The 11,322-nt window shown below is 46.9% G+C and overlaps 1 protein-coding gene across 1 annotated transcript; it reads left to right on the top strand.

Annotated features, from left to right (window-relative positions):
- The first annotated feature begins 7,533 nt into the window (after positions 1–7,533).
- Positions 7,534–11,004, top strand: LOC146057372 (uncharacterized). Its single transcript, XM_083168566.1, has 4 exons — positions 7,534–8,299; positions 8,551–8,625; positions 9,120–9,541; positions 10,459–11,004. Exons 2-4 carry the CDS (start codon positions 8,571–8,573, stop codon positions 11,002–11,004), a joined length of 1,023 nt encoding a protein of 340 aa, XP_083024692.1. The 5' UTR covers positions 7,534–8,299; positions 8,551–8,570.
- Positions 11,005–11,322: the final 318 nt, after the last annotated feature.

Raw genomic sequence — 11,322 nt, 5'->3', positions numbered from 1 at the left:
ACCACTGGTGACACCTCTGGGGTTGACAGATAGATATTAGTATCATCCGTATATAAATAATACTGAAATCTGAAAGAGCTGATGAGTTTGCCAAGAGAGGATGAATAGATTGAGAAAAGCAGAATACCTAAGACTAAGGCAGAACTCTGACTGACAGAGGTAGTGAACAGGAAGTAGTCAGATAAGTGAACACTGAAAGAGCGATCAGATAGGTAAGATGTGAACCAGGAAAGGGCTGTATCATTAAGACCTAGGGAGTGCAGTGTTTGTATGAGAAGAGTATGATCAACAGTGTCAAATGCAGCAGAAAGATCAAGAAGAATACATAGTGAGTACTGGCCTTTAGATTTGGCAGTTACCAGGTCATTCACCATTTTAGTCAGTGCTGTCTTGTGAGCTCAAATGAAGAGAAAGTGGCAGAGGGTTCAGGTGGGGAAGAGAGAGGGTTAGAGGTTGTGGAAGAGCATACCATTTCATCTTGGATGTTTTCAATCTTGTTCTTAAAGTAGGATGCAAGATCTTGTGCACTGATGGTAGCCGGTGGGGGAGGAGAGGAAGGGTACAGAAGAGACTTAAATGTGTTAAAAAGCCACTTAGGGTTTGTGGCATGCGAAGAGATGAGAGATTGGAAGCAAGTTTGTTTGGCAGTGTCCAACCTCTGTTGACAGGATAGCAAAATTACTGCCTTGTTGTAACAGAAGAATATTTGCCATATTGTCCTCCCAGCCTGTAACTCCTAGCTTCCCTAAACTGGAGTTTAGGAGACTGGCCCCTACTGTATACAGTATCTTGGTTTCTTATTCTTAAGGGCCCTACACATGGAGAGATTTGTGCCAAAGATTCATAATGGGAGATTCAGCATGAGAGATTTCATATATCTAACAGAAAGTCTTTTGTGACTTCAGGGGAATAAAAAAAAACTCTTCAAATTGAAATAATGGGTTGGAATAGAGCCTGGTGGAGGGTCATCTTCTTTGTCTATAATATAAAAATAATAAAATGATGTAAAAAAAAATGGAGCGGGGTCCCTCCCCACGAGCATGAACAGCCCAGGGCTCTTGGATTGGTCCTGATTCCAAAGTGAGTGGGGGTCCCCCGTAGTTTGAGGCTCAGCACCAGTCTCTTGAGCCAGCCCTGGTTTCCAAAACATTGGAAACAAAATTAATTGGAGTCCCCTGTATTTTGGGGACCAGCACCAGGCTCCACTTGCAGGGGGTGTAATGCCATAGTCAGGGGACACACTTGATGGGGTCCCATGGCCAAAGAATTACCCAACCTAACTAGGCAGCCCATGCTTGGAGTTTTTGGGGAGGTGTGGACCCCCCCTGAATAAAGGAGTCCCCCCTCTCCAGAGCACCCCACACCTGGGCTGAAGCCTGGGGCTATCCCCTGCACACCAGGGTGGTGGGTGCAGGGTTGATAGCTTGTTTAAACAGTAATTTTGTCTTTTATAGTAGGACTACAGGTCCCAGCAAGCCTGCCCCAACATGCTTGTACTTAGGAGAACCACAGGTATCAGCATGTGGGCTATTAGAGGCCCATCGGTGCAGTAAAGGAAATATTAAAATAAAAACATAAACACAGGTTAATATTTTATTAAACTGCATCTTGTCTTCACTAAGCCCCCCCCCCCCCCCCCAAGGCTTCAGCAGAGTCTTCACCTGGGGCGGTGGCCTTTTCAGCTCTTTTGCATGGCCCCCACATCCCAGGGCTTGTTCTTCTGGAGCTCTTCTCTGCTCTTCCTCCGCTGTTGGTTGGACTGGCTGCCCCCTGTCTTGAGCTGGCTAATATAGCCAGCTCTAGGGGGCAAGGCAATGACATGGCTAGCTGTGATTGGCTGCCCGTGGCCATTTTTAATTTATTTAAAAAAAAAAATCCTCCGCTCCGATGCTGCGCCGATGGATGAGGGAGACCCGGACCACCATCCATGGGGACCAGGACCGCCGCTGACACTGATGAGACAAGGCCACCACCAGGGTGAGTTTATTTATGGTGAGGGTGGGGTTGGGGGGGGGCTTCTGAAGTGCCGCAAGTGGGGGAAGGGGGGGCGGCATTGGAAGTGCCATAAGTGGGGGAGGGGGGTCAGAAGTGCCATGAGTGGGGGTCAGAAATGCCGCAAGTGGGGGAGGGGGGGTCAGAACTGCCACTATTGGGGGAGAGAGGTTGGAAGTGCCGCGAGTGGGGGAGGGGGGGTTTGGAAGTGCCGTGAGTGGGGGAGGGAGGTTGGAAGTTCCGTGAGTGGGGGGTTGGCACATCGCCTGCTCAGAGGCCATGCTGAAGCTTCTGAGTGACTGCACTAAAATGATCTGACCCGTCCGTTCTGAATCTTGGGCAGATTCAGAATGGCGGGCCGTGCATTTAAATCGCTGTGTGGTCTACACACAGCGATTTACATGCGTTTTCAGGCATTTTCTGAGTGATTTAATAAAATGTTGCCCATTAGGTAACCTTGCTGATTTACCACCAGGCACCCTTTGAATTATAGACTCAAGTTTATTGCCAAACAATAGCGAACCCTCATGTGGCAAAGAAATTAGATGATTCTTGGAGTTTATGCCTGCTGCCCACGTACGTAAGCATACAGCCCTTCTTGCTGACACTCCTGCTGCCAAAGCCTTTGCCATATAGAGATGTAGCGGGATTCATCTTTGCAGGGGATGGCGATGGCGACGCCAGCCGCCATCCCCTGCCCCGCTCCATCTGTATGCCGGAAGGTGAAGCGCGCGCACGAGGTGCGCGCGCGTCCCCTTCCGACGGTGCTGCCCTCGGTCGCCCGGTGCCCACACCGGGCGACCGCACCCCCCCCGCAGTGCCATCGGGTCCCCCCCAGCCCCCTCGAGCAGGAGGCGGACAGTATTGCGTCCGCCTCGCCACCCCGCCGCCCGTATACTGAGACGCTCGTGCGTGGGGGACGCACGCACGTCTCAGTTAGTTGGAGCGCCGTGTTGCTGGCGGATCGCCAGCAGCATGCTGCTGGCGATTCGCCAGCAAGAGTAAGGCCGGCTACATCTGTACTGTATTCCACCACATCCAATGATGCTTCACACATATATTCTATAGCCTTCATCATTATACTGAGGTTTTTCGGTATATTTTGCCTCAAGATCTTCTCATCTATGTCAGTTGCCATGCCAGACTCGCACCATCTCAGCGCCCTGGATGTAAATGCCAAAGCCACCCTTGCTTTAAGGGATACAGCAGAAGCGTTATGTAATTTTTTCAATTCTCCTTTCCATTCCATCTTTAAGATTGGCTCCATCCTCTAACAAAATAGTAGTCTTTGAAACTACCTCTGACACAGCCGCTTCAACTTTAGGTAGGCCACACCATTTATTATACACTTCATCATTAATTGGAAACATCTGATCAATCCTTTTAAAGTTACTGAACCTTTTATCCATATTCTGCCATTGTGGTTTCATTTGATCTTTAATTACTTTATGGACTGGAAAAATCCTATTTTTCCTTAACTTACTGTCACGACTAGAAGTCATGACCTTGGTGGTCTGGTGGCAGGTGCTGGATTATATGGATAGCACAGAAACACAGGAACTTAAACACGCCTACGTGGCTAAACAGAAACTGGAAACAATAGGATAACTTATGGTAGCTTTCTTGGCGAATTAAGGAAACTTTAATACAGGAATAATGGAAACAGGCTGGTTTAGCAATGAAAAACAGGATCTGGAGGTATATACCAGGCTGAGTGGACCAGAGGTGTAGACTTAAGAGACAGGAGACTTGAACAGGTAAATTTACCAGGCTGGCTGTACTGAAATGGAGTGGTTCAGGAGTGCAGAAATACTGTATTGGGAGAGTAACCTGGAACTGGAGCTAGAATACTGTACACCATTGGTTAACCATGAACTGGACCACACAACAGCAAATATCCAGAAGTTGGCAAATACTCGAAACGGAGGCATGGAGTCTAAACTTGCAGGCGGTTTACGCCAGGGACCTCCGCCAGGAAGTTTGGACTTTGCGGTGTCCAGCGAGCATGTTATGGCTGGCCAGGTACTGCACTGTTTCTATGGAAGTGCTGTACAATAGAGCAGTTCAAAGAGGTTGAGCCGGATACTATTCTGACTAGTGTCAGAGTGGGCTGTAGTCTGGTAAGTAGAACTACTGATGACTGAATGTGAGCGTAGAAGGAGTCAGGAACGGAGGAATCACCAGATGACTGGCCCGGAGACGGGAATGGAGCAATGGAACCTGAGGATTTCACGAGATGACTGGACCGGAGATGGGAATGGAGCAATGGAACCGGAGGATTTCACCAGATGACTGGACTGGAGATGGAATGGAGCAATGGAACTGGGAATACTTGATGACTGGAAATTATATGGCTACAGACAGGATACGAAGCAAGAGCCGGGAAACAAACATGTACAGCAATGAGCAACTGGAACATGCAGCAGATAGACAACTTGCTGAAGGCAGTTTATGGGTCTGTGAGCAGGATATTTAACCCCCCCTTGCCTTGCATTGATTGGAGGAAAGGACAGAGGGGAATCTGCAATCTGAGGCATTAATTAAGAAGACTTCAGTCTGAACTAAACAGTTGAGCCACAGGGAACAGGAGAGCAAAGGAATAAAGGAGATTCCAGGTTCAGTCTGGATTTCCAACAGGTGCACAATCAATGAGCCAGCAATGCACAGATTGACTGGCAGTATGAACTGAGTTAAGCAGATCTGTGACACTTATCTTCAAATAAAGGATCCTGATTATCCATTACTTCACTCAGATAAAGGATTCCTTGATTACGTCTTTCTGAAAATTAAAAATATGTGTAGGAGCGTCCACCCTGTACCTTTAGCTGGTAAGCTCAAAATCTGAGGAAGCCGCTGAGTCCCAACGGAGGCGGGGAAACGCATCATTGAGCAGTTACTTTCTTTTCATCTCTCCGCAATATTGGACGTCCCAATATCTACCACTGTACAGCTGTTCAACTCAGCGAACATCTCATCCCTGGTTGGAAAGAGCCCGGGCTCCCTACTATAAAGAGCCAGGATTACTACTACCTCTATAGACCGGCTTACCAGCTAAAGGTACAGGGTGGACGCTCCTACACATATTTTTAATTTTCAGAAAGACTATTTTTGTGTTGTTTTTTTTCCTATGTCTGGCCAGACGTAATCAAGGAATCCTTTATCTGAGTGAAGCTTTAAAAACACTATCCCATTTACCACTATACTTGGACAGATATTAAGGTCCTGGTTCCAAAATATCCAGGCGTGATATTAAGGTCTTTTTTAATATTTGGTGTTTTATTTATTTATGTCTAAAATGTACACACATATAATATTTTATAATTAGAGTGTATATCGTGTTTTATCACTGGCCAGTGAGTTTCTATATAATAAATTTATATTTTATACATGGTTTCTAGCGCGTCGTATATATTTTTCTTCTTTTTCTGAGGTCTGTATTTGGGGGAGATAGGCATTTCCCTTTTACACGCTGCTGGAACCTGCTGGGGCATTGTATGTTTAATTAATTTTTTGAAATATATATGCGCAGCAGTGTATATGGTCTACACCTAAACCCTTTTTTGAAATAGGAGACAGTGTGTCTGTTGGGATAGCGCTGATATTTTTCTGTGTTTGTGATCCCAAAAATCACCTTTGAGAAAAGCAACAGGTAAGCTAAGGACAAAAGCAAAGTCCTGGTATAAAGTTCTTAGAGGGTATTGGATAATGGTCTAAGGAATGGAACTGACTGGGGGAGGTGATTTCCGGTTGACGAATGGTGATGACTTGAAAGAGGAGATCTGGTAGAAGAATGGAAATGATGTTGGTCTGGCATAGTTTATGGAGATGATAAGGGTACTGGTATTGGTAAGAAAATAATTGCAGGAGTCAGGAGTCAAAGATGCTAACAGCAAGGAAGACTTTCGTACTGATGCTGAATCAGCCTAGGCAAATCCCCTATGTAGGTAGAGGGCAGCTGCCAAAGGCTGTCAGCAATGGGAGGCTGGGAAACATGCTATGTGGTCAATCCTGCCATTTGCCCACACCTAAGATGGCGGCTCCGGCCTACCAGTGCCGCCAAGGTACCTGTCCAACTGCTGCCGGGAACAACCCTCCCTGCAGTGTCCTCCACCAGCTCCCCCAGCATCATCCACCCACTGCGGCAACTTCACCAGGCACACGGAAAGCCGCCTGGTGCACACAGATGGGTGAGTACCGTAGCCACCGCGTACCACCGCGTCTGCCTGTGACAATGCCGTTGCATAATTTCTGCACATTATGTATGAACTTCCATCCTTCTTCTGCTGCCTCACTCCACACAGTTGCATGTGTACCATGGCAGTGCAGCTGATGGAATTCCTCGCTAGTGTGAAGCCATACTGCTGCAGCATTCAGGGCGGCTGACTGGACCTTTTGAACATGACAATCTGCTTCTCCTCCAGAGAACTGTTATTGGCTGACAGCACACACATCCCCCACGGGGGCCACCCCTTCCAGCCGCGGCTACACAGAGGCACATATGCTGGGACAAATGAGACAAGGCTCAGCTTAAAAATAACAACACTACACTATCACTAGCTAATCTAAACTTGAGACAGGAAAAAAACTGTGCATGGGGAGTATATATACCAAGGTAGGCGGAGTTAGGGGGGAAAAAAAAACTATCCATCTAAGAGCCGGGGATGGGCATGTGAGGAATAAAATTGTATATATCTTCATGAAATTAACATGCAATTACAATTAATACTAAGACAAAACAAACATTTTAAATGGTATTATTGGAAGTCACAATATAATGAGGAAATCTTACAATGATAATTCCAATCAGTACTTAGGTCTGAGGTATGTGACATTTCTATGGTGTCAAAGAGAATTTAAGAAGTAAATAACATTTGGCGTTTTTCAGCAATTGCCTGCATATGCCATTTACGTCTGCATGTTCTTTGCATGGCGTACTACAGGACACTTTGCATATATTTTGCAGAGCATGCACATTACTAAATAATGTTATCACTAAGAAAAGCTATAGACAACATAACTGCTATTTCTATATTATAATTAAGGTATATGTCTATATAGGTATAAATATATAAAGCTATAAATATGTCCCAGGGTTAGGACCACTTGATTGCATAATGTTTGGACTCTTATGAATCAGTATTATACCAGCCGTAACCCGGTCATTATGGATGAATAATCATACAGCTTATGGCCCATTGATGATTTGAAGGGCGTGTCTCTCAGACCAATAAAAGGAGATTTCATAGTGTTCTATTGTGTGCTATTGTATACGGTACATAAATATAAGGCACCAGAAGGAATCTGTAAACACATCTACATGATGTCTGAAGACTGATAACCCCTGAATCTTATTATTTCATATAGTTATATTAAAACTATATTTAAAGAGACTTCCGCTTCTGGTATGGAGGAATGTGTAGCACTCCTCCGTAGCTCCGACAGCAACTATGGCTTAACCCTTGTCATACTCACCGGCCATACATTGTGTCAGGACCCGCTTCCTCGGCAATGACCCCAGCAGTCTAAGGGGCCGTACACACCAGGACGATTTGGCATAAAAATCTCCGATTTCGATGGGTCGTACGAGCGTTTGCTATAGATTGGTGCAAAATCTTTTGTTTTAAGCCCACAATTCCGATCCGATGCGCGTACCCGCCGGTCGTAGGTCGGATTGAAGATCCTACCTACTGCAGTAAAGATCTGTCAATCCGACCTCAGATTGGGGGCTGATTGTATGCAGATTGCGAGATGATCGTGTGCACTTGCCTCGTCAGACCGTCGTCAGATCCTGCTTGTTTATACTCATTTCCTGGTCACTCCCTCCGCAGCCATTTTGTGAGACTCGTGGATGGTACAGGATAGCAGTGACGGAGGATCCTGGAGCACAGCCAAATTGAAGACAGGTATTTGGACCTTCCCTACCCACCAATGCATTAGCTACCCACCAATGCATTAGCTGCCCACCGCTGCCCACCAATGCATTAGCTGCCCACCGCTGGCCACCAATGCATTAGCTGCCCACCAATGCCCACCAATGCATTAGCTGCCCACCACTGCCCACCAATGCATTAGCTGCCCACCAATGCCCACCAATGCATTAGCTGCCCACCAATGCCCACCAATTCATTAGCTGCCCACCAATGCATTAGCTGCGCACCAATTACCCCCCAGTGCATTTGATGCCCACCAATGCAGTGCAGTGATATATCTGTGTGTGTCACCCCCTCCGCAGCCATTTTGTGAGACTCGTGGATGGTACAGGATAGCAGTGACGGAGGATCCTGGAGCACAGCCAAATTGAAGACAGGTATTTGGACCTTCCCTACCCACCAATGCATTAGCTGCCCACCAATGCATTAGCTGCCCACCACTGCCCACCAATGCATTAGCTGCCCACCAATGCATTAGCTGGCCACCAATGCATTAGCTGCCCACCGCTGCCCACCAATTCATTAGCTGCCCACCAATGCATTAGCTGCGCACCAATTACCCCCCAGTGCATTTGATGCCCACCAATGCAGTGCAGTGATATATCTGTGTGTGTCACCCCCTCCGCAGCCATTTTGTGAGACTCGTGGATGGTACAGGATAGCAGTGACGGAGGATCCTGGAGCACAGCCAAATTGAAGACAGGTATTTGGACCTTCCCTACCCACCAATGCATTAGCTGCCCACCAATGCATTAGCTGCCCACCACTGCCCACCAATGCATTAGCTGCCCACCAATGCATTAGCTGGCCACCAATGCATTAGCTGCCCACCGCTGCCCACCAATGCATTAGCTGCCCACCAATGCATTAGCTGCGCACCAATTACCCCCCAGTGCATTTGATGCCCACCAATGCAGTGCAGTGATATATCTCTGTGTGTAAATGGTAAATAGCAAAACCACAGCAGGTCATGCTGGAATGTGTAGTTCAACTAAAGCAGGAGTGTCAAGGTTGGCCAACACTGGAATAGATGAAGCTGTGTACACTATCACCTTGTTTACAATAAAAAGGAAACTGGTTGGTGAAACTTAAAACTTTATTGTGATATTAACAAAAGTGAACCTGAAATAAAAGAAGTGTCTTAACAATATATAAACTATAATCATTTAATAATTTTTTTTATCTATTTTCTTATAGACATGTCTCAGGCTCTGGCAAAGGAGCGTGACTTCGTCGAAGCATTTATCGACAAATACAGGGAGTACGAATGTCTTTGGAAGACGAAGTCCAAAGACTACAGTAACAAAATTAAAAGAGCAAATGCCCTGGATGAGTTGGCCAATTTCAGCCGTTCATATCACCCTGAAGCCAATGCGGAGTGGGTGCGGAAAAAAATCCAAAATCTCCGCACTGTGTTCCTAAAAGAGCATAAGAAAATGCAGACCACCAAGAGATCTGGTGCCGGAGCCGGCGACGTGTATGAGACCTCCTTGTGGTACTACAATCTCTTAACCTTCACCCTGAGTCAGGAGGCACAGAGGACCGGACTGTACCTCATGGTGGAGAGTGAGGGGGATGAGGTGTTGCAGACTGTGGATGAAAGTTCCCAACCATTGTCGGTAAGTACAGACCCGGTATTGACACATGTCCTTCCTCATTATTTTTTTGGGCCCGGAGAATAGGTTCAGTCCACACATGTCTTTAAATGTGGTTCTCCTGCCAATGGACAGCACCCACTCCATTAAAATAGTCCTTGTACTGGTCTCTAACCTGCATGGCGCGTGTAGTCCCCCTATACTGTTGCGCCGGCGTTTCCACAGAGGATATCTGCACTACCTCCTTTGGCTCCTCTGGGACCTCTGGTGGTGCTGGGCCTGTAGGCCTTTGTGGTCTTTCCTTGCGGCGCAGTAAATTGTGCAGGACACAGCACGCCATGACGACCCAGTCTATTTTGTCCACCCTCAGGTTGATGGCAGTATGGAAAATGCGGAAACGGCTTGCCAGGATACCAAACGCACTCTCCACAAGCCGCCGTGCCCTGGAAAGCCTGTAGTTGAAAATTCTTTTGTCGTGGTCCAGGCCCCTTTTGGCATATGGCTTCATGATGTGCTCATGAAGGGCAAATGCCTCGTCTGCCACGAACACAAAAATGAGCCCATGTTTGGTTTCCTGGACCGACGGCAAGTGAAGAGTGTTGGAGGTGAGCCTCTGGTAGAACTTGGTATCCTTCAAAGTTCCACCATCCGAAGCACGCCCATTCCTGCCAACATCCAGGAAGATGAACTCGTAGTTCGCATTAACCACAGCCATTAGAACGATACTAAAGTATCCCTTGTAATTGAAGTAGTAGGAACCACTCTGTGCAGTATGGTTGATGCGGACGTGTTTGCCATCAATGGCTCCTCCACAATTTGGGAAATTCCATGTCTCTTCAAACTCTGCAGCGATGTTTTGCCAATCCTTCACGCTGGTAGGGAACTGTAGAAATAATAAATAAACTTGATTAATAAATTGAACTTTGTATTTGTTTCCACAGCAACACAGTGCAGAGACAGAACATTCACCGACCCTGGACCTGTCTGGATTGTCGGAGTCTCCAGGAACATCGCAAGGAATATCCACTACACCCACACCGCCACAACAGGCCTGTAAAAAATCGCGCCGCAAGGAAAAGAAAATAGACAACCCAGAGGAGGAATTACTGATACGGGCCGAACAGGTTCTACGTAGGCCTCCCGACCGATTTGATGCTTTCGGGAAATATTTGTCTGACGGCTTACGCCAGCTGAGTCCAACCCAGCAAATGGCCTTTGAACGCATAAGCAGCGAGCTATTGTTTTTTGGCCGTTTAGACCGCCTTACATTTGAATGCAACATAGCTGGCCTTCTTCCTTGCCAACAACCACCAGGGCCTACTCCCCCAGCACCCTTACCAGTCCCTTCCACTTTGCCAAATCAATCTCCACCTGTCCAAGCATCCTCCGCACAACCTTCAACTCCAGCCCGCTATACCCACCTGTACACCTCATTATTGCCTGATTTCACAGGAGAGCAGGACCCTCCGGTTTTATGTGAATTGTAAAACCAATTCTTGCCCTGTTGGTATGGAGCAGTATGACACATGATGCATGAGGCGCAGATAAAGCCCATGCACACGTGGCGCATGGTGTGGAGCAATGGGGCCGGGACCACTGCTTCTGCACTATGCACCGCGTGTGCATGAAGGTACTTTGATTATCTGCGCCACAAGCACTGTGTGTTCTACTGCTCCGTACCTCTAGTGAGTGCGGCAGTAGGTTTTAAAGCTCAGTTTGTTACAAAATTTTTGACTTGTTATAGCACTTTGGTCTATTTTTATATTATGCGTACCTAATGTTTCTAAAATGACACTTTTGCCATT

The sequence above is a fragment of the Crinia signifera genome, chromosome 1 (assembly GCF_055691185.1).
Source record: "Crinia signifera chromosome 1, ASM5569118v1, whole genome shotgun sequence".
NCBI classification, from domain to species: Eukaryota; Metazoa; Chordata; class Amphibia; order Anura; family Myobatrachidae; genus Crinia; species Crinia signifera.
The sequence above is the reverse complement of the archived record's forward strand: the minus strand, read 5'-3'. Positions and strand labels throughout refer to the sequence as shown.